Source organism: Larus michahellis, chromosome 4, assembly GCF_964199755.1.
Source record: "Larus michahellis chromosome 4, bLarMic1.1, whole genome shotgun sequence".
Lineage (NCBI taxonomy): Eukaryota > Metazoa > Chordata > Aves > Charadriiformes > Laridae > Larus > Larus michahellis.
This window is the reverse complement of record NC_133899.1, coordinates 34052095-34078951: the sequence shown is the minus strand read 5'-3', so window position 1 is coordinate 34078951 and position 26857 is coordinate 34052095. Positions and strand designations below refer to the sequence as shown.

The 26857-nt window shown below is 39.0% G+C and overlaps 1 protein-coding gene across 22 annotated transcripts in view; it reads left to right on the top strand.

Annotated features, from left to right (window-relative positions):
• MARK3 (microtubule affinity regulating kinase 3) overlaps positions 1-26857 on the top strand; it is a 63482-nt gene that overhangs the window by 9767 nt on the left and 26858 nt on the right. For 20 of the 22 annotated variants that reach the window (XM_074583904.1, XM_074583902.1, XM_074583900.1 and 17 more), the window contains 6 exons: positions 3699-3890; positions 9861-9914; positions 17428-17476; positions 17960-18025; positions 20556-20626; positions 26195-26251. In XM_074583904.1, coding sequence (XP_074440005.1) covers positions 3699-3890; positions 9861-9914; positions 17428-17476; positions 17960-18025; positions 20556-20626; positions 26195-26251 — 489 coding nt within the window. The remainder of the gene's footprint in view (positions 1-3698; positions 3891-9860; positions 9915-17427; positions 17477-17959; positions 18026-20555; positions 20627-26194; positions 26252-26857) is intronic. The other 2 variants (XM_074583905.1, XM_074583903.1) reach the window with 1 other exon arrangement.

Genomic DNA, 26857 nt, shown 5'->3' with positions numbered 1-26857 from the left:
CTATACAAGCCAATGCCTGACTTGAACTTTTCCTGCACCATCTATATTTTTGCTTTTTGCCTACACCGTTTAGCTTCTCATCTATCTATCATGGCTTCTTAAAAATTATTTGGATGGGAGAAACACTTTTACTCTATTTTGATTTTATGCCTTTTAGTATTTTATGCTACCAAGCCTCCTTCTTTCTTCATCTCCATAAGCAAAAGAAAATCCATGTTGAAACTGGGAAGCTGTTTTCTGTAGTTTTTTAGAAAGTTTGTGTTCTGTTTGATACAATAATCTTGTATTTGACAGAGGAAGGACTTGCTGATAGATTTACTTACGTGAAGTGAAATAAAGTCCAAATGAGATGTACTTGCAAATGGACAGATTTTTACAGAGCAAAACACAGCTACGAGCAAGTCAATTGAAGATAACTAAAATGCTTAGGAACACACAGCTTGATATTCAGAAACCACATCTGAAATAGGTCATTTTCTTGAAAAGAAATAATCTGGGTTAGGGTGGAAATGCAAACCTCCGTACAAGGAGATCGTGTTAAATTTATCAGCACTGGTCCAAATAAGTTCACAGCTGTTAATTCCTCCCTTTAAGCGTAAAGCTAGAAAGCATGAAAAAAATGATAGGGCATAAGAAGCCATTCCTCAACAGAGGACAGTGAAGCTCTCAAGATAAATTTGCTGTGGTGGTTTACTATGTGGAATAGTATAATCTTTCTTTTACCTAACATTATTTATATATAGTAGGATATGAGTAAGATCAGTTCTGAATAGCCTGTGCACAGGTTCTCTGGTTTGGGAATACATGGTACCTGACGCCCACGTCTCAGCTGCCTCGTAAGCTGCCTCAGGTCTAACGTAGTTTATTAGTTCAGGCACAGAACAGCACAGATGCAGATACTCTGTTTTCAGTCTCATCTGTGTGGTTCAAAGGCAACCTACTTGTTGAATGTGTCTGCTGGGGATCCTGAGCTAATAAGCCCTGCTCGCAGGTAGGCTGAAGCCAGTTTATGTTCCTGTGCCACGTGTGCCCAGGCACGAAAGGGCTATAGTCTAAATAGTTCTGATAGACTTCTTTTTCTGAGGTAGGTTATCAACCCGGTGTAGTGCAATGTGAAGTAGTACAGCTGTATTCCTGGGATGCTGTACTTGAAGTAAAAGTGAGCCTTCTGATATATCCAAGAAATATTCTTGTGGCCCTGTACAGAACATCCTGGTTCCTGATTGCTGGGGGTAGCAATGTAGGAGGATGTTAACTTTTAGCATCAGCAGTTGCTGCTTTTTTCTAGCTGGTCTGAATAACTTGACACTTGAAGGTACCAAAGGAGCTGACAGAGAAGTTCTCTGCATTGTGCGCTGCAGGGTTTGTTGGAAGTCGAAGTTCAGGGAAGTACAGAGGATTGGCATTGCTGTGCCAGTGTATACAGGGGTAAATAAGATGGCCTGAACAACCAGCACCAGCCTGGCATTAAGGGCATGCAAAATAGTGAAATTGCTGATACAGGATTTCACTGGCTTTAGTAGTTCCTTCAGCTGGGGGACTCATCTTGTCCTCCCTCTCCTTGAGAATTATTGATTGATAAATTGTTATCTAGTTGTCATAGGTCTTGAGAGATTAGTGAGAACAAGGAATTGTTATCAAGCATTGAATTTTTACTGGATGTTATTATGGGCGTTCTTCTTGTTCCTATGTCATTTATTAGTGGTTTGGAAGAAGAGTATACTACCGCTCCTGAAAACTAGGATAAAGATTGCTTGAATATTAAATAGGCCAGGATGGGCCAATCATCAAGAACATGTAATAACCTGCATGTAAGGAAACTGCGTTTCACTTAAGCCAAATGTAAGATCATGTCTTTAAGGAACCAGGAATGAAAGTCGTCATGTGTGGTAAGGGAATGGGAGGCAATAATTTTAAAGGAGAGTTAGGGTCGGGGTTGAATGGTCAGATACAGACGGCCTTCTCCCAAGAAGGGCTAGTTCTGTCCATGTAAAATCAGTGGAGAGTTGAACAGAAGATGCGATCTCAGTGTTTAGTCCTCCTGCACCTGCTGTTGATACGGTATGTCCAGTTCTAGCGTGAGCCCCACAAAGAGATGTTGGAAAAATAGGAGAGGGTTCTGAAAAGAACTATGAAAAATGTTTTCTTGTCTTTAATTGTTCTCACAGCAGCCTATTTAGGGAGATAGATAGATAGATACAAAACTTCTGAAGTGAAGGAATAATGTGATCATAGTAATTAAGTACCTATATGGGAAGTACAAATCCAGTGATAAACCAGTAGTCGGGCAGTAAGGAGAAACTAAAGCCAAATTGATACTAAAACGTCATATGCACCGCAGTGTGTGTGTGTGGGCTTTAAATAGTAACTATTGAAACAATTTTCCGAGATTTGCATAGACTAGTATCAATAGTATTTCTTAAATGAAATGAATGTGTTTTTAAAAATAATTGAATCACAGCTGTTGCACTCAAATTAACAAACCAAGGAACTTAAGATGCCAGAGTATATGGTCACAAGGTTATGTCAGGTTATTAAACAGAGTGTGAAATTTGCCTATTGTTGTGCAAGTATGGATTTGTTCATTTGTGCCTGTACCAGGGTTGTTAGCTCTTGAGTTATGATCTCACATCCTTATGCTGCAGTGATTTTCAGACTGAGTGTTGCTGTACGCCAGATTTTCGGTTGCCCCCGCTGGGTTTCAGCAAGAGGAGTAGTAGTAGAAGAGCAAGATCTGGGATTTCTGGGATGACTGAATTTAACGTGTCATCTTCTGTGTAGCCAGGCATTTGCTCCACACTTGCAGACTACTGAGCATTTCTAACTACTGCTTTAATTAGTGAAGTTGGTATGTAGACTGCAACCGTGTGTTCAGAACTGAGAGACATGAGCAGTCCCTTAGTTTCTTTCATAAACAGGCTATCAGGAAATGAAGAAGACTTTACTGTTTTCTTAACCATGTGATCTAACGAATAAAGACTATTATAGGTATGATATATACCCATTCATTTTCACAATTAATAGATGTTCAGGGAAACTGAGTGAAAGGAACTTAACAGATTGCAGACAATATCTCAGGTGTCTCTAACTGGTGCTCAGCCTATTGATATCTGAGGTTTCTATACATTAGGTAAGATTTCTTCCCTTTTCCAGGCCTTCCTGGCTATAAGGTTTTGTAGGAACGTGAGTCTAGTATGAAAAAAAAAAAACAAAAAAAAAAACCAAAAAAAAACCCCAAAAACCTTTTAGTACTCTATCAGTAGTGTTAAACTGTCCAGTAAGGGTGAACATTTTACTGTGTGTGCTTTTAGAAAAGCTTTGTTCATGTCTCCTTTCTAAAGCTTTCCTGCTCTAGCTAGGCATAGTAATGCTAACAGGAAATAGTATGAAATACCTCCACGTTCTGTAACTGATTCATTAGTTCACGTAGGTTAGTTAAAAATGCTCAACTGTTGCTGCAGTTCAGGTGACGTTCCACTTGGTCCTTACCAGGGGGTGAAATGGATATTGTGTTATGAACTGGGAGCCTCTTTATTGTCCCCTTCAGGGCAAAGTTCAACGTGAATCTGAAGTTCGAGTTGCATTCTTTGAAGGTTTCTTCAAAGGAGTCGCTAATGTTTTTGATTGTTGTATACCTCTCATCATTGGTGTGTGTTGTCTTTATTTCTCAGCCTTATCTGTGTATGTTTTTATTGCAGCACGCATCCCATGCAGATGGACGGCAGGAAGTTTCCTCTCGAACTGGGCGCTCTGGAGCTCGCTGCAGGAGCTCTATAGCTTCCTGCGCAGATGAGCAGCAGAATATTGGAAATTACAGGCTCCTTAAAACGATTGGAAAGGGGAATTTTGCAAAAGTAAAACTGGCAAGGCACATCCTAACTGGCAGAGAGGTAAAGTGGTATGGGTATAAACAGTAGTGAATTGCAGTAGGTGTGAAGATTCTCTTAGAATAGCATCATCTAAGTCTGTGAACATTTAGCACATTTTACTAGAGAGACTGCCACTGATGTAGAAAAAAATAGAAATGGAAAACTGTATTTTTTCTTTTTTAGTAATGATTGCAAAACAATTTATCTTGAAAATGGTCTCTTAAATTTATGTTTTTGACAAGTCCCTGTCCAACTGAGTTGGGTTCCAGTTTGCTACTAGAATTCTCTGCTAAATCCTCCATTCACAAAAAAGGGCTCAATATATAGCAATTAAATAAGCTTGCTGGAAAGACTGCCTCTTGGTGTCTCTGTACTGCACGGCGCAGTGATGTATTGGAGGGGAAGTCAAGAATGAGAACTAATATATCTTCTTGATTGGGGTCCGAGTAGCCCAAATGCAGTATTTTCTTGCCAAAGCATTGTATCTCCCAGGAGTTCCCACAGTGTTTGCAGTGTTGGGCAGCCTTGGGAAGACACTCCAGTTTGTTCAGAGCTGGTTTGTGTGTTGGTTGCTCAGCGTTGTGTGGTGTAGACAAGCTTTCTCTTGTATCTCTTCATAGTGTCTAACTCAGGTCCATAATTAGTTTCTGCATGCCATTACAATGTAGTTAATCACTTGCACTTAATGATGGCTCTGTTGGTGAGCTATAGTTCTGTTTGCTTCTTACAAGAATGTGTTTCTTGGTGCTGTTTTATTAATAGTAACTCTAGGTACTGAAAGGGAGAAACACCTTATTGACGTTTTCTTGCCAAACCTGTCTAATTAAGTAAATATTTGCTGATACCGGCAAAGACTTTTAGAAAGCTATGTGGCTGACTGCAGCGCTTTAAGGGAATTTATTTTTTTCTGAGCTAATATGGAGTTCAGTAGCACTAGGAGGAACAGAGGGGACATCATTTTGCAAGAGTTATTGGGAGGGATTTTTTATTTTTTTTTTTTCTGACAGTTCTGGTGATCAACTGTTGTCTTCAGGTGTTAAAGTTAGTGCATATTTGTAGACAAAATTTTTGGTTAACTGCTTTCCAGTTAGGTTCCCTCCTCTTTTTACTGATACTTTACACAGGAAATGCAAGTACTTGGTTAGTATTTCTTTGCTGTTATTATAGGCATAGGATTTGGAGACAGGTATCATGTGTCACACATTGCTGTGCAAAAAACTGAATTACGTTTTCTTTTACTTGCATATAACTGTGACCTCTGGTTTATTATTTTTGTTTGAAATTTCAACAAATAAAGCAACAGTGTAAAATCTTTGTCCCAATTTGGAAAGATTTAAGTTTTAAGTTTCTTTAACTCTCATGGATAGATGTCATTGAATCAATTCAGAGGATAAATACATTCTGGGACATGGCCATTGGTCCTGGTGGCCTAGAATGAGTGGCCTTCCTTTGAAGGGAACAATTAAACTAGTTTTATAGGAGTATCTTGAAGGTATCTTAAACTTTTCTTTTTTCCTTGTAGGAGAGATGAGTAAAAGTTTCTCTTCTTGCTAGGTGATCTGTATGGCATTGATAATAATTGCATGTTTTAGATGTGTGTGACCAGAATTCTTCACAATATTCTGGGTAACAATTTCCCCAGTGTCATTAATTTACCCTTGCCCTTACAGAAGTATTTATCTGATCAATCTTTAGATTGTGCTAACCTCTTTCATGGCTGTGACATTGACGTTTTTTGGTTGTGGTCAGCAGCAGCACTTTGTATTTTGTTGAATCTCACTTTCTTTGCTAACTCATCTCCAAGGTTGTTCATATCAGTTTTCCATTGTATTTGATGGTGCCTCTTAACTCCTTCAACAGACTTAATCATTATGGTTTGACTTCCCATGCCAAAGCCACTGATACAGATATTAAACAAGACTGGTCCCAAGTCTTGTCCTTGTAAAACTTCTGATATCTCTTTAGCCATTTTTTTAAATTAAAAAAGCTCTGTTCACATTTCAGCTTATCTAGTTCAATAACTTCCATGCATCCTCCTTGATGAGGATTTGCAAGAGTCCAGATAGCCATATCTTACATGTTTCCATCGGGCACAATTAACTGTAGGAAAATATGTTGCATTTAACCCTTCTGTCTGTTTCCCTATTTTTTCCCCTGCAAGTTTCGAGCTCAAGAATTTTGTGGTAAAGGGCTCTCCTAGAAAACAAAAAGTTAAGTCTGATAATTTCCAAACCTGTGCTGCCATTTTATTCTTGATAGGTGTTAGAAATCTGTGCTCAAGAACGTTTTTTTTTCTTTTCTTTTTTTTTTTTTTTTTAAAACCTACCACTCTTAATAATTCTGGGATACCGTTCTCAGTCTGGCCTCAGCCAGACAGCACTCATCTTCCTGAATTTGTTATTTCCTATGTTACACACTAATTCCTGCTGGCTGTCCTGTCTTTGTTCCCATTCTTTTTTCCATCTTATGTACCAAAACCTAAAATAAAATGCTTAGTTTTGGGAGTCACGCTTCAATGAGTTTCATCTCTACTGTATCCTTGCTGTGTTTGAACCCTACTTATCTTCTCCTTGTTATATATGTGGCTATTCTTAATGTCCTTTTAAGTGTCCGGTTCGGTTTCACTTCATGGCAATTCCTTCTTTATATCTCTGCGCTGATTAACTTCTAAATCATGCAGTAGATCAGCACTTTTCCTCTCGCTTCTTGGGAGGAGGGTATGTTTGTTCAGGCATTCTTTTAGGGTAGTTGCTCATCTCCTTACATCTGGAGTCCTTCCCTATGAGTTTTCCTGTTGCTTGAAATACAGCTTTCACGTTTCCAACTGGTCTAAGCTCCAGGACTCTCTTTCATTTCCATCTTTAGCGTGTCTGCAGGATGGATGATGAGAGCTCAGCCTCAAATTACAGAAAGGGAGAAGGGTTTATCTAGCCCTTTCAAGGAGCGATGAGAACATCAGCCTAAGTTGAGGGGGTTGAATTGTCCTGCCAAGGAGCATGTGGCCTTCTGCTCACTGCAGGGGTATGGAGGTTGGGTTACCTTCGCTGCTCTAGAGGTGCTCTTTGGAAACACACTCCTTAGAGATCCTCTGTCTGGAGAGTATTATTTGTAGTCTGCCTGCCTTTTTGAAACCAAGAATCTCCATTGTAAATTTGCTTTTGTTAATTCTTTGACTTTTAAGCCATGTATTTTCGATTGTAATTTATCAAGGGTTATTTCCTCTGACAAGTTTCCCATACTTGCCAAAATTAATCTAAAAGATAAAACTACCTTTTGCTGTTTCTGAGGTGGTTGGAATCATAGCCAAAAAAAATGGATCCTTCTGTTCATTAAAGGCATGTGTTCAGTTAATAGCCAAGAAGTTGAAGTCTCCTAGTGAGACAGGATTCTTTCAGCATCCAAGTCTGACTCCAAGGAATCCACTGTCATATTCTTTCTGTTCTTTCCTTGGGAAAAGTGAAATTTGAGAGGGAGAAGACATTCTGAATGGTAGCAGTTTGGCCAATTTGCTCAGTGTTTCAACTTCTTACTGCTTTAACTCCCTCATTCAAGTCATGTAGGAGGAATGTTTTAAGTCATGTTATTGTGAATGGTGAAAGCAAAGTTAATTTTAATTCTACTAATGATCTCACACAGAATATCATGGCTGATGCAGCGGTGTAATGGTGTAGGTGGACTTGCATTCCTCCAGCATTGGCCATAGAACACAATACTTGAAACCATTCCAGATTCGCTTTGTGTAGAGAGAGCAAAGTTTCTGGTTTGGAAGGCAATTTGATGCTTTATTAACTGTGCTTAGTAAAACAGAGAATTTTCTTTCTCAGGCTTATCAAAACTATTCTTGAGGGCAGGCTCCCTTTGCCTGTGATTTGGAGACCTTATCAAGGCACCTGAAGTAGCTCCCTGTTCTGATGATGGGTTCAAGCTCTCAAAGTCAGTGTTAACACATTGTACTCCCAGTGTTCATATGGATAGGAATTCTCTAAATTCATCCTGCCTTTAAGGCTATAATTAGTGCACCGAACAGGCCTGTGAGTCTGCCTTTCAGAAAACTCAGGTGTGTACCTTCCCTGTCTCTCCAGGGGTTTGCCAGTGTCAGAGACCTTTCTCATCATCTGGCACCAATGCACAGTGTGAGAGGTGAGCTGTGTTTTGCAGAAACTCAATACCTTAAGACTTTGTGGGTTGAAACAAGTTTATGTCTTTCTAAGATTGACCAGAATGGTACAGCTCAGAACACAAATGCAACTTTTTCTGAGTGGAATGCGCTTCCCAGGCAAACAGCCATCTTCTGTGGCATGGGTTGTCTTGGGACACCAGGTGACCTTCAAATAATATTATCTGCTGTTGACAAAGGCAGCGATTCCTCTATATCCAGTATGAATGTATAAGAGATCTCAGGAATTGAATAACTTTGTTACCTTCATGACAATAGTTCAACAGATGCAAAGGTAGAGATAAAAATCTTTCTTGGTTTCGTACACAGCTGGTAATACAAAAATACCTATTGCTTAATGTGTTCATGTCTTGTTTGTATTTTTGAAGTGATTTCTCAAGGTTTTGCGATGGAATTTTGCCTCAGGAAATAGTGATCTTTAATTTCAGTAGCATACCTTAGAAGAAAATACTCCTCAAAGCAAAAGTATTCTTAGATGGCTTCTTGGTGTGACATCTCCTTGTATCTTGTATCTAGAAGGGCTCAAAATAAATCTTGAATCTCAGTTTCAGAAAACACCTTATCCTTCATATAATTTTGTGATGCACCCAAGTGTTGAACACTGTTCCCCTCTTACCCTCTCCATCATGATGATCCATCCCATGTGTTTTTGCACTTGAATGTAGGGATATAAATTTGCTTTGATGTAAGATATTCATTATTCCATATGTTGCCAATCCCAAGTTAACAAGGTGAAAAAGATAGCACAAAGCGATGCAGGGAAACTGGGAGCTGTGGCATGGGAAGGAGCAAGATCTGTTGTTTGAGCCAAAAATTCAAGGGGAATTGAAAGCCCTTGCTTTGCACCTGTGAGGTATTATAATCAGCTGAGTTGCAGCATCTTGCCTCTTTGAGAGGCACCATCTCCTTGGCTTCTGTGGAGTTTCTTCTGGTATGTTGACTCTCTAATTTAGAAAGGAAAAATACCAATTGGCATGTAATTCTAGAAAGATTACCGTTTCCTGTTCTAACTCATCCTGTATCCAAATTGCATTGCACTGACGCTCATCTCTGTTGCCTGTTCGTTGCCTCAGATCTTCAGGTTCTGACTAGTTACCATACTATTGACTTTTTCTTTTGATTCTTTTGTGAAATTTTTATTTCGTTCTTTTATGTTTCTGTGCAGTATTTACTAAAAAGATTAGAACAAATAAAAGAATGAACTTGCCCAAATTGTTGTACTATAGTCAATGGGTTTTTGTTAATGCAGAAGTGATACTTCATTTCATATCATCAGGTAGCAGATTGACACAAATAATCAGTGAATTTCCAAAGGTGAACTTAGTTCTTGCAAAATCTTTGTGGAATTACTTTCACTCACTCTGTTCTGAAATCTCTGCTTTTAGAAGCATCTTCACAAACTGCCAATGCCCAGCCAGTACTGTATAATCTGTTGTGTAATTATACTGTGTAAATATTATCTGTAGGCACACTGCTCTCTACCGGGGCACTGTCTGGTGTTGGAGCTTCCACTGTCATAAGTGTGATGGTCTTAATGTCAAGCAAAAGACTAAGTGAGCTTCTTGTCTTAATATGCTTGAAATACTAGGGTTTTTTCCACTCTTCTGATTAGTTTCTTGCAGTAGAAGTAAAGTACACCTTAACTGTTAATTCCAAATGTTTTTAGTTTAAATATAAGTACATAATTTGCTGAAGAAACTTGAGTGGGTTTTGTGTAATTTTCATGTTTTCCATTTCTGTTACTGGATTTGACCGTCCTGTAATAACGCTGATTTGTTCACATGGAAAATACTGATAATGAACTCTTCCTTTAGGTGGCCGTAAAAATAATTGACAAAGCACAGCTGAACCCAACTAGTCTACAGAAGGTATGTTTTTACATTTAATCTTTCAACTGTAGTGTAACTTGTTTTGTTTCACCACCTCCTTCCCTTAACCCCGAATGCCTGTGCTGGAGAATCTGAAGCATTGCATACCTTGCACACATCTGACTACTGTATTTAATAACTAGTTTTGTAACAGATATTTTTGACAAGGCTGCAGTTGTTCAAGATGAACTTGTCCAGAGCTGTAAACTGAGAGAACAGTGGTGTTAGCCACTTCCTTTGTCTCCCGAGCATAGCTAACTCTGTAGAGAGGATGTTCGTGGTTTGGTGTTGTGCCCCCCTGTCTCCTTCGTGCTGGTCACTGGGTTAAACTTAGAAAACCAGAGCTTGTGTCCTGTCCTCTTAAACCAGCCTTGAAAATACTGTCTCTGGACTGAAGGCCAAGCAGGCCTTTCACGGAGTTTGCAGCAGAAGAGGTTTTGTGGAGCAAATTGGAGCATGGCTATTCTGGTTTCTTCCCTCTAGCCTTGAATGTTTAATGTGCTGTTACGGTTGTATCGCCTTATCTATTTCAGTAAGCAGTGATAAATCCTACTCTTTCGTCAAGCAAGCCAGTCTGCTTTGGAGTGCCTGCAGGAAGTACATTTAAATGTCACTTTTACCTAGGACTTTTCTAACTCTGTCCTTTTAAGTGCTGCTGTCAAAGGCTTTTTATTTACTTTCGAGTACTTTGATAAAAAAACTTCCTTGCAATATTTCTGTTTGAATGAGAGAATACCCAGAACCTACCTGCAAACAAAATGAAATAGCATGACCAGAGTAAACTGGAGAATATACACATTTGGATTTTATACAAATACTATAAAGATTGTGTGACTAGATGTTTTTATCAAAATTAATGGTGCAAAAGTAAATTGGAAAAACACACACAAGTTCTTACATTGTACAGTTTGGTTGAGAGGCAAAGAATAACCTATAGAAGAAAGGCTCCGTCATCTGAGCAGGTAGCAACTTCCTACTGACTCTGTAGACTGGGAAAAAGTAGATAAAGTGGTTCCAGCTTTCCCAGATTTTTTTTTTTTTCAGCCTAATCCCTGAGGTTATTGGTAATTTCTGGGTAAGCAGGGGGGAAATGAAATGCAAATTAGGTAATACGATGGATTAGATAAAGTTGATTTGTGTGGCAGATCTGTGCAACTTTGAATACCTGAAAATATTGTTAAATGCTTGAAGCACTTGGAAGAGAAACAAAAACTGTGTGATATGAAGGGGAGGGGTCAGGGCATGGGAAAAACAGTTAGAGAAAAGTAGAGAGGCCGTGTTTTCAGACAAAAATGTACAATCTTGATCCTTCAAAGGGTGTTAGCTTGAGATTGAGCTGTAATGCTAGCTTGGGCTCATTTTCAGGTACAAAGCAAACCTTTTACAGGTCACAGGTGTTCAGTTGGCAAGGCCACAAGCTGGAAGCGTGCTTTGGTTCCTGGCTTTCAGCCTGCTCAGTGTCCACTCGTGTCTCTTATGATTTCATTTTTCTTTATAATTTAATTTATAAAATTAGATTATAAAGTGTGATTTGTAAATTGATCTTACCTACCACTAGGTTTTTTAAATGAGAGTCTGGAAGAATAGTACGAAGTAGCAGGGTAGAAATCGGATCAAATTTGGGGAGTGAGATTGCTAATGTGCTCTCCTCCTTAAGCTAACGTGAGAACAGAAAAAAATTAGCAAGATATATCAGTGTTCTCCATTCAAAAATGGAAAGTAATTTCCTTAAAGTTAAATGCCTGTTCATCCCAGTAAGCAGAGCGAATGCCCAATGCGTTATTTACCAATTTTGCCTTATGCAGGCTATTTTTGCAACCCTTGCCCCTTTTCCCCCAGCACTGCCAGCGATGCCGTAGCCTCAGTGCATTTGAAGCCAACTGCGCACACGATCTGTAGATGCAGGGGAAGCTAAGATGGAAGTGCTTCTGATCTTGCACTTCTGGAGAGAGCGATAAAATATTTGAGGTATGGTGGGGAGGGAAGGGCCGTGCCAAGAAGAGGGTGTGGTGTACAGTGTCTCAGCTGCGGTGTAGCTGCATACCCTCGTCATCCTTAGGTGGGGAAACAAATGGTGATTAAGGCTGCCGGTTCTGATTTCTTTGTATTACGCCTTCCACACTGATACTTCAGCTGCCAGAAAGAAGTTAACCTTGTTAAGGACTTGCTTTGCTTTCTGGTGCAGTAACTCTCAGTATGTCCTCGCAGTAAGCTCTGGGCGGCTGCAGTCCTGACAGCTCAATATTCATCAGCGCAGCTCTTTGGAAGAGTCGGGTTTCTTGTCTGCTGCTGAGGAAGTCTGTGGTAGACACATGCAAGCTACTCTTAACTGTTGTTTTAGGACCTGATTACTACTCTGCTACCCTTGCTTAGCAAAGAGGAAACTGTAAGCAGTACTTCCCTGTTTTGAAAGAAAAGGGAATTCTTAGAGCTTTTTTCCCATGCTGGTGGTGTTAGTCATAATCACTGTTCTCCACAAATGGACTTGTGTACCCGGTTCCAGTGAATATTGGTCTCACTGGAAACAAGTGCTGATGCTACAGTAGTTCACTTCCTCCTAGACAAAAAAAAAAAAAATTGTTTGTTTTTGTTTCTTTTGAATTAGCAATGCCATTATATGCAAGGAGTTTTTTTACCGAGCCCATGTAATAGCACTTAATCACTTCTCATTTTCCTTTTTTAGAACTTGGCTCCTCAGCCAAATAGTTTTGTTCATTATGTGCAGATGTTTTGCCACTTGTTTGGGCCATTTTTTTGCTAAAGCTTTTTAGAGTTTTTAAACATCAATTTTAAAGTGGACCGTGTTCTTTCTGACCATGGGTCAATCAGTATTTTTAAGACTGCAAGAGAAGGATGAGAATTTAAAATGCTCAGGCTTTTGTGTTTATAACAAGTATTTTTTTCTGTTTTCAATTTGTGGTTTGTTTGAGGCAAACTTGTATAAAGGCTTCCTGCTTGAGGCTCCTAATTATATGTAGGGCATATTTCAGTGAGCGGTTATCCGGAGGAGCGTAACACACAGGTAGAGCTTGGCTTGGCACAGCATCTCATGAAAAGCCCCCCACTTTGGGGTTAAGGAGTCCAGGATATGCTCTGCATCTGACGAGTGTACTGACTTGCTTTTTAGCAAGCTTTTTCAGTATTTTTTTAAATCATTTGTTACCAAAACTCTTGCAATAGCTAACACAGGAACACTTCTAATCTGTCTTTTCAGTGTGTTGAAAGAGACTTGGCTTAAAAGGTGGGCCCTTCTTCCCCCCCACTCCCTTGTTGCTTTGGATATGTCAGCATAATTGAGTAAAATCGATTCAAGATTGTTACTCAGTATGTGTCTCTGTTTCCATTGCTGGTTTGATGGTTGTTTTTGGTTTTTTACTCAGTTTGTTGGCTAGCAGCATTAATTAAATGTAATTCTTTTCCCATATCTAACATGGCTTACAGTCAAAGGACCAGATCACAGCAAAGCTAAAAGCCATTTGTTTGGCAGACTAAGGATGTTTGTCTTTGCCTAGAAACATTTGTAGAGCTCCTGTTGATGGAAAGTGAGTTGTTCAACAAGTTGGGAGTAGTTTTTTCATCTCGGTATTAGAAATTAAACTGATAAGCACTGTTTTCAGTTGATGGTCTGCCTTTATGGTCTCATCATGACAAGTAAGTTCCGAAAACTGTTTTCTGTATTGTGAACCTTCACGTTGCATCCTCTGATGTTACACCTTCTTCTGTGTTCCTGTGGTAGAGAACCTCAGATGCGTGGGCTTTTATCGTAACTGGCTGTTTGCAGTGAATTTTACTGTGTGGTGATAAGTACTACTTCATTTGCTAGAAGCTGATGCACATAATGTTCTGGGGGAATGAAATCTGGGAAACCTCCTTTCAGCATACTGTGTGAAAGTTGTATGATGTTTTACATTGTATTCTTCTATCAGAAATAAACTATAGTGCATAATACAATAGCAAGCATTTGCAGATATCCCTGTGGAAGTTGCTGTCTGTGTCACAATGCCACACAAAACATTTAGGCTGATTAGGGGAGCACAATCTGAAGTGCATTCATCTAACTAAAATTATAACAAAGAATTTGATGGTGGTTGTATCCTATTCTCAAGTATTTTTATTTTTAATTTCCTCTGAGACAAAAATAGTCTTTTTTAAAAAAGCTTGTTTCTAGTCACCCACTTCAACAAATGGATCATACATAGAAGTTACTTTTTTTACGTGCTTCATTTGGGTTAGTAACACAGAGTAGTCGTCTTGTGGACCAATGTTATATTTAGAGCAGTCCAAAATGTTATATGAGCCTGACTTTATCACATTAGACCATCAAAGTGTACAGTGTACAATGGAAGTAGCTAGCCCCAGCCAAGTCAGCATACTTTATTAAAAAAAATTGGTAATGAATATATTTATTTACATCATGATATTGTGAATTTTAGCCTCATTTTTACTGTCTTATTCTGTGTTGCCCTTGGTTGACTTTTCTTGTTTGGTGGCACCAGTGATGATTGCCTATATTCCCATACTTAATCCTATGAACGTAGCTCTCTCTCTCAGGTGGGTAGGGGGATGATAAATAGGCTGATGGCTGAATAACAGCCAAGGTCTTCATCTGTGCAGCAGTGGAGTTGCCCTTGGTGAGAGTCTGACCCAGTTGGCTTTGTCTGAGTGTTGGGGGTGGAAGATACCAACAATCAATTGAGAGCGAATTAAGCAAACTGTCTTCAGAACTTTAAAAGCTGACCAGGGGCTTTCAGTTATATAAACTGTGGTTAAAAGTATTAATGGAGTATTCAGAATATATTATACACTAGTTCAGCTGAAGTGATTGAAAAATAATAATAATTAAAAAAAAGCTATAGATTCAACTGCTTTTAAATTTGTGGTGATCAGAGATAGATGGTGAAGCAGTCTACGTTGTCTAATTACATATGTGAAAAGTCTTCAGAAATAACATAGTTTAGAGGGGGACGGGGGGGAAGCCAATTTACTTACCTCTCTGGGCAAAAAAGAAAACATATGGGTATAGTTCTTGAAACTCCATTTTGCATGGCCAAAAATTTACTTAATCAGTCACTTGATTGCATTTAAGCAGCTTGTCATTTAGCAAAGTGTCAGGCATAGAACTGGATGATGATAAGACAATTAAAAGCATTTGGAAAGCTGTTTGGTTTTATTCTGTGTTCAGGTAGTGTGCCATTCCCAGCCGTGGCTGTAGTGTGGGGGACAAGGTCTGTTGGGCACTGCTACGAGGATTGCTCCCCAAATCTTAGCCTTTACAGAAACATCAGAAAGCAGAGAATGGTTAGAACAACTGGTCTCCAAATTGTGATTATTTTTTTTTCCTTCCTATTTATTTAGTTAGTTATTTAAATCCTACTGCCCACGTTTTCTTTTATTAAAAGACACAAAGGCACAAGGATTTTGTTTTGTTAACTCTTGGGTTGTTTTCTGCTTGTTTCTTATGTTTCACTTTTTTTTTTGCTTTTATTGAGTAAGTACACCTACAGATTTTTGAGTCGTTAGTAATACATGTAGACATACTAAATGTCTTCACTTTATCTGAAATCTGATCTGAAGCAAATCTTGCAGCAGCACTTTTTGCTTCCTTACTGTTAATAACAATGCTGTTATCTCTTATTTGCAAAACTCTTTCTTTCTTTTCTCCCATGTCTGCATTCCTGTGGAGCTGTGGACTTGCGTTCTGCTTCAGTCTCTTTACATTAAGTTCAATATGATCTCTTAAGTTACTGGTGTTCCTGTAGAAGTTGGTGTTAGATTTATAATAAAACCTCTTAATTACTCCCGCTTTTTGAAGCATGGTGTTGGAAAAAAACTGAGGCTTAAGAATGGCTCTGGAGCCTTGGGCTGGCATGGGAGGAGCTGCAGAGGGAGAACAGCTACACACTTGACTGCCATATAGCATGCTGCCTAAAATGATAATTCTTTGGGTTTCCCAAATACAACAGTATTTGCACTTCAAGTTCTTTTGTAATATTTTTTTTTTATCTTGGGTATTTTCTGGGGGAAGTGGGACTACATTTACTTCATCTGCTATTAACCAGCTTTGATTAAAAACCGATGTTTTGTATTGCAGTAACAACACCTGTAGCATTTTTAGTATTACACATATGGGTTTATGTGCATCTTTTAATTGTCTTTTTCAGAAGAGGATTTTCAGAGGTGAAAATAATTAACAGCTGATCAGTAATAGACTGCTTTCACTTGTGGTCTGTTAAATGGCATTCCCATATTACTGTCCAGTTGCAGGACGACAAAGCTAACTGTGTGATGGGCAAAGTTGAACTCTTTGGAAGTAACTACTCAAGCAAGACCCTCTTCACATGAGTATCGGTGTCAGGGGCAGGAACAAGATCCTTACGATGAGTATGTGCCTTCTGAATGCAGCACTGTTGATCTAATGTGATGCTGCAGCTTGAAACGGGTAGTTGTGCTCCCTCACCGCCTATCCGGCCAAAATAGATGTGCTGGGGTGGGCAAGGGAGCTGCAACAGAAGACTTAGCTTTGTGAGATTTTCTGTTAAATTCATTCCCGGGTCTTGTGCATCAGTCTGGGTTAACACCGGTGCTCGCATGAAGGGAAGCGGCAGGATCCTGTTGCGTAGGAAGGTGAATGGTGAAGAGGGTGGGAGCAGGCTGATCCCGTTGAGACTGTACCGCTGAAGTAGTGGCGTTTCTTCCGTCTGCTGGGGATTGCTGGGCGAGGAAAACACTGTTTGTGTTCTGCCCTGTTAATTTTCGCAAGTACGTTCAGCGTGTTGTACTGGCCGAGCAGGCTTGGAGGCTGTATGTCTGGCAGTGAGAGTCAGTGGAGCTGCGGTGACAAACCCAGGACTAGATGCCATGGTGCCTCAGTCGCCTTGCAGGAATGCTTTTGAAGGGCCAAGGGGGAGCCTTGCCTCCCCATCTCTCCTTAAAACTTGCTTGTTGGTGGTGTAGTTGGATAACACATTTTTTTGTGTGATGTAAGCAGCTGATTTTTTTTCCCCCCCCGTGAGTTCCTGTCCTATCACAGTAATTCCCTGGCTTCAACAAAGTACTGAAGAGTGATGAGTTCATCCCAGTAACACAGTGCAGTGGTCTTCAAAAGGTGCTCTGGTGGGCGTTCCCGAAACTTTGGAAACAGTATTTTCTATGTCCGGGTAATGATTGTGTGAGATGTACTGGCCAGCGAGAAGTTGCGTGGGCTTGTAATGGTCATCTGGCCCCAAAAAGCTGCAAACCACAGAGCTAAGATCACTCCTCTCCTGAGCTATCTGGAGTGCTTTGTGGGTGTTTTCAGGTTTTTGAGGGTTAGTTTGTTTGGGGAGGGGTGTTAAAAGAAGCAGGCACTTAACTCTTACCTCCAATAAGTGCTTATTTCGTGAACTTAATTGAAATGGTAATAGTAATGTGTGCCCTTTATATTTAAACAAGTATATGAGAATGATGGGGCTTTAGGAAGAATGGGTGTTACCTATTTCATTAACTTTTCTTTTGTGTTTTACGTTTATTTCAGCTCTTTAGAGAAGTAAGAATAATGAAGATCCTAAATCATCCAAATATAGGTACCTTGTTTCATATAATTTTCAACTCTGGAGAAATGTTGGCTTTTTCGCTGTTAAAATTGTTGTGGTATGAGTTTAAAAGATGATTCTGCACTAGGGTGTCAATTTACTGTAAAGTAACAGTAATAAATACTTTTTCAGAGCTGTGTGCTGAGGGGGAAAAAAAAAAACAAAACACAACATTTTGATTCCTTGACACAAACTGTTATTTGCCTAGATAACTGATAATATTTTCCCATGTAACAGAAGCAAAAGTATTGTTTCTTGAGAAAATGTTGTTCTGTATGAGTTGACTGAATGTGTTACAGTATTTTCCATTTAGCAACGTTAGACAGAAAAAGCTTCCTTAGAGTAATAGTCTGATATTGCCAAGCAGCAAGGAAATAGGGTTTGCTTTGGGTTTTTTCTGACTGAATTCTCTATGGGGTTAACATAGTACTTTTGCAACCAGTTAACTGATTAATAAATGACTTTCTTTTCTAGTGAAGCTATTTGAAGTCATTGAAAAGGAAAAAACTCTGTATTTAGTAATGGAATATGCAAGTGGGGGTAAGTACCTCTCTGCTCTGACACATGTAAACAAATTGCCAAGTGGGAAGAAGCACTTGTTTTCTTTAAGGTTTTGATTGCTTTTTCAGGAGATACTAATGTCATGGTAGTGTAAAATCTTAAGCAAAGTCTAGAATATTTTCTGGGGCTTCTTTGGGCAGCATAATTAATGAAAGCTTTTAAAACCAGCTTCTGAACTTATTGCAACTTAGTAACATTTGCTTTGTTTTCACACCTCAGATTTAATGGGAATCTTTATTCCGATGTTGATTGTTCCTCTCTGTAACAATGCCAACCTTTTCCATTTATTGTATTCGACTCTCTGTCTCTGGTGTCCTATTTTGTATAAGATATCTGGTAAAAACGTGTTCAAATGAGACATTTTCTTTAACTGTGGCTTTCAAAAGCACGAGTATTGCAACTTGTATTTTTCATATGTTCATGACATTTGACATATCTTTATCATGGACCTTCTGCTTTCAAGAGTTGTTAGGTTTAGCTTTATGCCATTTTAGGAGGAACTTAAAAATTTATTCCTGATTGTGGGGGTGGGGGGAAGCGTGCATCATGCAATTCTAGCTCTGATGAAAATATCTTGACATTAAGGTATTCGGGCTTAAGTTACTCCTTGCTGTCTAAAACCTAATAGCACTCAGTTTGTCAATGTGACCCTTTAGCATCAGCAGCTGGGAATCTGAGTTGAGGCTTTTCTTTAGTTTTGGGAGGGAGATACAAATACTTCTTTTCAGAGAAAATCAACATTGAATTCTGACTCTGACGTTAGATTATGTGAGGTTTGACGAATTACTATAGATCAGATAATGATTCTCTGCCTGCCTATGTTTTCTTCTAGCAGCTCCCTAAATGCTCAGCCAAGATTTGTCTAAACAGAAAGGAAGTTGATAAAATAGCATTAAAATATTGGCTAGCGCAGGTGTTTGTGGAGGCATCTCTGTGCAGTTTGATGGTGCTAGACTTAAAAGTGAAGTCCTGTTGCCATCTAGTGATTAGCTTCTAGGAGGTAGAAGGGCCAGTGGGTCTCTAAAGCAGTGAGGATGTTTCTTAGGGTAATGGAGAGATATATACTGTACTGGTCTGAAAGGCGGTGGAGTGGTGCCCTTTACATGTGCCCCGTTGTGCAGGACAGGAATGGTTGGTAGTCTCAGTGCCAGGGATCAGTTTCACATGTTTCCTCTTTATCAAGATACTGGTCGCGCGTGTTGCATATGAACCCTGTGGCCGCAGGATGAAAGAAGCTATTGCTACAACTGCAACATTTTGCGTGAATTGGGGATAATTCTTTCTCTGGTGTCATTTTCCCTGAATTATGAAGAAGTGTTCAGGGTTGTTCCTTCAAGGTTTTTGAAGAAACAACTGTGAAATACAGCTGAGGGAGTTACCTGAGCTAAGTATTAAATAATATGCTACAGAGGGAAGTAAGGCTATTTTGTAGAAAATCCTGACATTCCCTCAGATTGCTCAGCTGTTGCTTTTCCTGCTGTATGACTCTGCGGTTTTTTTCTTCAAATTTGGTGGAATTGCTTCTTTTCAAAAATAAATGTGAAGTTACTCAGCTCTTCCCTTGTGAGGTGGCTATCTACCAAACAGCGTTTTCTTGCTCAGTAGAGAGCATTTAGGTGTTTCATCCACTTCTAAAGTTTTTATTAATTTTGTGTATTAGCAAAGAATTTTCAAAACTGTGTACTAGTCTGTGTTTGTAGGAGTTATGTACATGACTATTGTTTTTTAGTAAAGAAAATCTCCCATGCTCTCACAAACATGTCAATGTTTCACAGGCCAGTTGACTGCACCTGAAGCTGCGCTGTTGTAGTCTGTATTGACACGCTATAAAATGGATTGATTAAAACGGGGCAGGGGGGAACCCCAAACACAACAGATCTTTAGTAATCTCCTTTAGTTGTCCGCAACCATACAACATTGGGCTTGTTGAGGAGTAGTCCTTCTCAGTGTATCTTACAGATACGATGGTTGTGTGGTGGATTATGTGAGCGTGTCCTGCTGTGCTCATTATTGTGACCTCCCTTGTGGGTACCTCTTCCAAGCCTAAGTTGAAGCTAAGATTTCTGATTTTGGTTAGAACACTTTCATACACATGCACAAAGTGAAATTCTAGTGCTGGTATGACAATATTTACAAATATCATCAAGTGTTCTTATATATGACGCTTTTTTTGTGGGGAAAAGAAACCTTTGTGAGAAAGCCTGAAATACCTGGGAACATATAATCTTCATTTGCAAAACAGAAGTATGCTGCTCAGTTTCTGTCATAAATAATTGGAAGCAAATGGGTTTTTTTTCTGTATCCAGTCATTCATTAAGTCTAACTATTTTCTAGTATAAGAGATAACCATGTATTAAATTGCATAGCAGTTGTGCCTTGTTCTCTTGAGCTAACCTGTAATCATAAACTTGAAGTACAATTATTCCAGTGAAGCTGTTGTGGGCAACTGTTAGAGAGGAATCTCTAGATTCTGAAATTGGCATTAATGTATCTCATTATTGAATTGTAGGGGAAGTGTTTGACTATCTGGTTGCACATGGAAGAATGAAGGAAAAGGAGGCTAGAGCTAAATTTAGACAGGTATGTATAATATTCCTATACATCAGCTCCCTCCCTCTCCACACACCCCCATACCCCCTGTTTTTAATGCTGAAATGAGTAAAATGTCTGTCCTTTGCGTTTGACTTCTAGCAGTGTTAAGCAATAAGTGGACTTACAGCCCCGAGTGAGGAAAAAAAACTTGGGTTACAGTAGCACTTCGAAGGGGTTAGTAGTCCATTCAGTGGTGCTAGTTTCCTTAGTGCTGTGTACCAGGGTGTCCGGGAGTGCCAGAACACAGTGACTGCTTGATTTGGAAGTGTATTCCGCTCCAAAATTCATTTCCTCTGGGTTGATTTCATATATCCTTAGTTCAGCTGCTCTGTAACCTTTTGGAAGTTATTCAAATGTAACAGGCTACAAACAGGCCAGTTTCAAAACACGGGCAGTGCATGCAGCGGGCATCCGTTCACATCATCCATTTACAGGAAAAGATGCAGTTTAATAATTGTTCTAAAAAGTCACAGAAAAGTAATTTCTGAGCTTGTTAGTTTAGCTTTATTTATGATGTATAAACTAGCCCTGCAAAGATGTGGTCATTTCATTGATCTGTAAAAAGCATTTCCATTCTACAGTAAAGCAGTATTGAATAACCAAATACTTACACATAACTAATTAAAATCCAAATCTCTGCTCTTATAGCATCTAGAGTTTCATTTTCAGATCTGGATGGTCTACTTTACTTTGTTTTCTGCGCTTGTGCAGAAATTTGTAAATGCATACGTTATTTCCATCCCTTTGATCACTTGGATAACCTAGATAATGTTGTGAAAAGTAATAAATCTCAAAATTCTACTTCTGCTTAATGACTCTTTAAAATAATGAACAGTGACAAAAGTGTTTTATTGAACGGGGTAGGAGTTTTAAACTGGGAAATTGTGGCAATGACTTGACAGTTTCACTGTTGGAAGGGGAGGCTCCCATAGCTTTGCTGCTTAAGCGTAGCCATGCAAAAGTAGAAGAAATTTGATCTAATATATGAGACTTTCCAGGAAATTAACTAGTTACTTTCACAAAATGCCTTGTAAAGAAAACTTTTACACTTTTCTAGTGTGGGTAGCGTGATTGAAAGGAACGATTTGGGAATTAGAAAACTGTGCCACAGCTGTTTTGCTCCCTCTTTCTCCAAGAGTAAGAATTGTGAAAGTGTTGTAAACAACAAGCTCAAAAGTTGCAATGAAAGTAAGGAAAAATAGAAACATATCTGACCCAACATAAGGAGGCAACAAAAACATTTCCATGAAATCCTTGTTCCTTGTTTTTCTCTCACCTTTTTAAATCTTGTATCTACCCTCTTTAATCTTTTGGGGAAAAAACAAACAAACAAAAAACCACACCAAAACCCAACTAAACAAAATAACACAAAAAAAGCAGATGCAGACTTCATATCCCCAGAAGTGATTTGTGATTACTGTAGTTATACAGCTTGATAAGTAAGGAAATTTTTTTCTTCCTCTAACAAAATCTTCCGTGTCTCTTTAAAGCTGCTTCCTACCCTTTCATATTCTGGCAGGTAGAGAACTTTCCTTTGTGATTGAGGGTTTCTGGTGCGTGTTTCAGTGCTGTGTTGGAGTAGATGTGATGGGTTGTGGAGCAGTCGTTCCCATTTCAGCCGTCTCTTCTAAATCTCAGGCTGTTGCCTTGCACTTTGTAATGTCACTTGAAGAGCTTCAGAGTAACTTGAGAGGATTTGCTGTTCTCTCTCAGATGTGAATGTTGAAAACTTCTGCTGGTATGGTTCTCTGCTCTTTGTCCTCAGTTCCTTTTATCAGGAGTTGTGTGGAAAAAGATCTTGCAGTAATTCCATTGAAATTGCACATTTCTTCAACAATTACCTATTTTTTTTTTCTAACAGTACAACTCCTCTTTAAGTGAAAACTTGTGGAAACAGGTCAAACATGTTTTACAGGTACACTTAGTGCTTAATTTTATGGGATAATTGAGTAGTACAGGATATGTGTAACTTCATTTTTCAAAAACAAATGTGAAGGGAAAGAATTTAAAAGATAGTTACCTGCTGAGCTGGGTATTTGGCCCGTCAAGACTTGATTTTTATGTACTTCAGATTCTCAGCTTGATTTTTCTCTTTTTTTGTGCTTTGGTAGATTAAATGCTGTTTGTAAAGATAGATACATAGATTGTCTCACTTGAATCCACTGAAATATACAGAAATAAGTTTTCAGTTTCTTCTTCGAAGTCTTGTCTCCTGGCACAGGCAGCTGTGCTCTGTCCTCCTTCAACAGCTGACTTCACGGCTACCGAGTTCAACAATATTAGAGGACCTTGATCTCAAAGATAGAAGGTTCTTGAGAGCTTCAAAAGCATGAGCACCTGGAAAAAAAATAAGAGAGAACCCTTGTAATAACCCGAGGAGAGAAAGTATAGCACGAGCATGTTGCATTTTGCTAGAGAGAACAGCATGCTTGTAGGACAGAAGTGAGGGAAACTTTGATCAGAGCTTGGCATTTATTAGCCACTGGGACTCTGATTGTGGGACAGTGTCAAAAGAAACTAGATCTTGCTGGGTTTACGGGTCATAAAACTATTCATTTCACCTTACTGTAGTCCCAGAATAGCTTCGTATAGCTTTTAGCTATTGTTGGAGGGAGAATGCTCTCTGTAGACCTTTTATCTGATTCAGTGCAGCTGTTCTTATGTTAGATAGGGACTTGTGACATAATAGGGATATTTATTTTTTTTTTTAATTCACTGACTGGTTGAAGAGAACGGTGACTCTAAACGGAAGAAACAGTTGTGCCCTGGTATTGAGCTTGGTTGTTACAATAGGTTATATTGTATCTTGTATTTGGATCATGTTTCTTCTTTCCCTAGACGTGATTTCTGCATCCAGCACTTGTGTTTTATCTGAGGAGGCACTTCCTCTCTAGCAGGCAAAGTGCAGAATTTGGTAATTCTCCCCTCTTTGCTTGTTATAAATGGACAAAACCCATTTTTTTTGGTATGCATGCTTAAGGTTTTTAGCAGAAAAAAAGAATGTAAAAGACAGTGATCGCGTTATTCCAGTAACCTTCGACAAGGAGCACAGGAGAGGGTACAAACACTAAAAACACAGCCATGCTCTGCATTTCTCCATTTCAAGCTCCTTTTGTGCAGTCATGTGTGAGAAATTCAAATCCAAAACATTTTGCGTTCTTAATGTCACCTCATTTTTCTTTCCCTATTGCAGGCTTCCAAGCAGTTCTGGTTCGATCTTGCAATTCTTTTTTCCATAGAAAAATTAGCCTATCTGGATAAGAATTAATGCAAAAATGAGAAGCCAAGGCTTAGGGCAGGGGGTCTCCCAAAATCCATGTGCGTTGCTTCCCTCTCTTCCTTGACTGCAGCCGATTAGATCTGGCTTCCTTTAGTCTTCCCACTGTTCCCTTGAAGAAGCTATTAAGAATTTTTAGTGCTGGTAGATGTTAGGACAGATCTTGTAAAATGAAAAAATCCACCAAATACATCTTGTATGTTCCAGTTAGGCAACTAAATACTCGTGGCAGTGTGGAAGGGACCTTGAGAGGTCATTTATCTATCTTTTTGTCACTTAATCCTTATGAAGAATGGTTTGTCTGCCTAGAGATAACTTGTTCTAACTTGTTCTTCAAAACCTATGATTACACAGATTTTTGAAATCCCTCCCAATAAATGCATTTCAGTGCTCCAGTTCTTACCTCTGTAGCAGCAGGTCTGCTGTTTCTTCCCCTCTTCTCCCCACCTGCCAAGCACCAGCAGATATCTCACACTCAAGTAGGTTGGGGGTGAGGGGGCTGCCAATGGAAACAGTGATGGAAGGTGGAAGACAAGGGACTCAATGCAGTGCAGCCGTGCTTTGTGCTATTTTTCTTTCAGTTTTGACTGCTGTTCTTCAACTGTTAACATCATACACGTTGCGTTATTTCCCTTCCATTTAGATTGGAATCACTTCTGCAGTCTCTCTGCTGTCCTGTTGCAATGCAGAGGAGTTCAAAAGCATCTCCAGAGGAAACTACTGATTGATCATCTGCTAGACCTTGCACTCTTACATAGTCAGAGTAAAAGCAGTTTAGGAGTGAATGGTATATTGCTGTGTCTCTGCAGTCCCGAATAAAGCTTGAGGTGTTTGTCGTGCTGTCAGCCTTGGAAGCCCCTGGAGGGTGAGCTCGTGACTGGCGCTGAAGTAACGGTAGTGGAGAGGAAAGAAAAGAAAACCAAAAAGATGGTACAAGTGATGGCGTGGGAGAACTTTGGCAGATTCAGTAACTGTAAAAAGCTGAACTCGGAGTCTGAAAGAGGGAGCCAATATATAAAGGAACAAGCAAAAACAGAATGAAAGTACAGGGAATAGAAATATTTCAACTTTCCTGAGACCGCTTGGTTTCTAAGGGGGCATTTTGCAGAAGTGTGAGTCAATAGTACAGGGGTACAAAGATGGTAACATTGGTGTTTAAGTTTTGAATGCAAAATTGACCAGTAGGTCAGTTCTTTGACCTACCAAGAACCTTACTTTCACCTACTCTAAATTCTGGGTCAGAGAACCATTGCTTTTTACCAGTGCAGGAAGATGCTTATGGTAAGCTGGGCAGTCTGATCATGAGTTTTATTTTTTTGTAGCAGTAATGATACCTCACCTTTCTGTGTTTGAATATTCATAATCTTGAACAGAGAATGGAAATACATTTATTTAAGTGTGGTTATTAAAGTAAATTACTCTCATGTGCAGTTCCACTTATTTTAAGAAGTCATAACGTCTGCCTAAATTCTGACCACGTATGCATGACAATAAAATGTATTTGATCACACTTTTGATCATGCAACAATAAGACTTTATTCAGCTTTTCCACATGTGTAGAGTTCTGCAGCAACGCGTATGACTTTAAAGCAATGTACTAGGACACTGTACTGTGTAAATAGCTTATATAGTTTGCTATATAAAGCAGGAAAAACTTAATGATATTTGGAAATTATGATGGAAGAAATGATTCCATTACACTTGAGAGACATAAAGAGTTTTTTCCATTGAACTTGCTACTCTTGTACAGTACACAAAATACAATAAACCATATGCACTTAAACAGCAGGCCTCTGTCAGATGCATAGTTGCTTCTCACTGCATAAGTTTTGACAAACAAGCTGTTTCCCAGTAGTTTCTCCAGGAGCGAAGCCTGTTTCTTACCCTTTTCTCTTCATGCCGTGGCATGAAAAATCACCTTTGGAGAGGGACTGGAAAACTTCAGTCTAGAGGGAAAGCTTTTATAGCTGTATACAGTATTGGAATGGAAATACGTCAGTAACCTCTCTGAAAGTCATTGCTTCTGCTGGTCTATAATTAGCCACACAGGAAAAACAAAATCTTCTTTCAAGTATAGTAGAAACCAAATAGATCAAATAACAAACACTTAAGTTATTTAGCAGCTTTCCCCCAAATACACTGGTCACTGTAGTAGTTGGTTATTGTAGTTCTGAGTGGATAAGTACCTGTCAACTTCAGTAATAAAAGTTGAACCTTTTGATGAAAACTCCTGTTTCTTTGAGATGTCACTTCTATAATTGGGCTTGTTTTCTATCCAGATAGTATCTGCAGTGCAGTATTGCCATCAAAAGCATATTGTTCATAGAGATCTCAAGGTGAGTAGGAAAAAGTGTGTGAAGTGTGTGTGTCAGCTTCCGTATCTGTGGGTGTCATATTAATTGTGCTGATAAAATGTAGTGTATGTTAAACTTTCTGATTTTGGGGTTTTTTTTGCATGTTATAGCAAATTTTGAGGAATGTTTACAGTATAGAACCATTTCAAATAAAAGAAAGAGGATTTGTGAGACTCTTAAATATAGAAGTTTAATGGCTGCTGAAAGATAACCTCTCGCCCTGTGGTCAGACTCAAATTTGATGCAAGTCAATGTTAGCTGAGAGATCTTTTTTTTTTTTTAAAAAAAAGAAGGTAGTTTCATAGAGATGTGACGTTTTGGTCTCGAACAGAATGAATTACCAGTTGTGATGATGAAACTGAGGTATGGCTTCTTTGTAGCTTGCCATGAAATGGTATATCCCATCTTTAAACTGTGCCTTTTATATTAATAGCATTGCCATGTAATTTGTTCAATATATCGTAACTTTGTAACTTTAAAAAAAAAAAAAAAGCAACCCACGCTTGAAGAAAGTTTGAAGATTGTGTGTGTTACTAACCTTTTGTAAGAATGCCATGTAAAGTATGGATAGTGAGACTGTATCTTGTT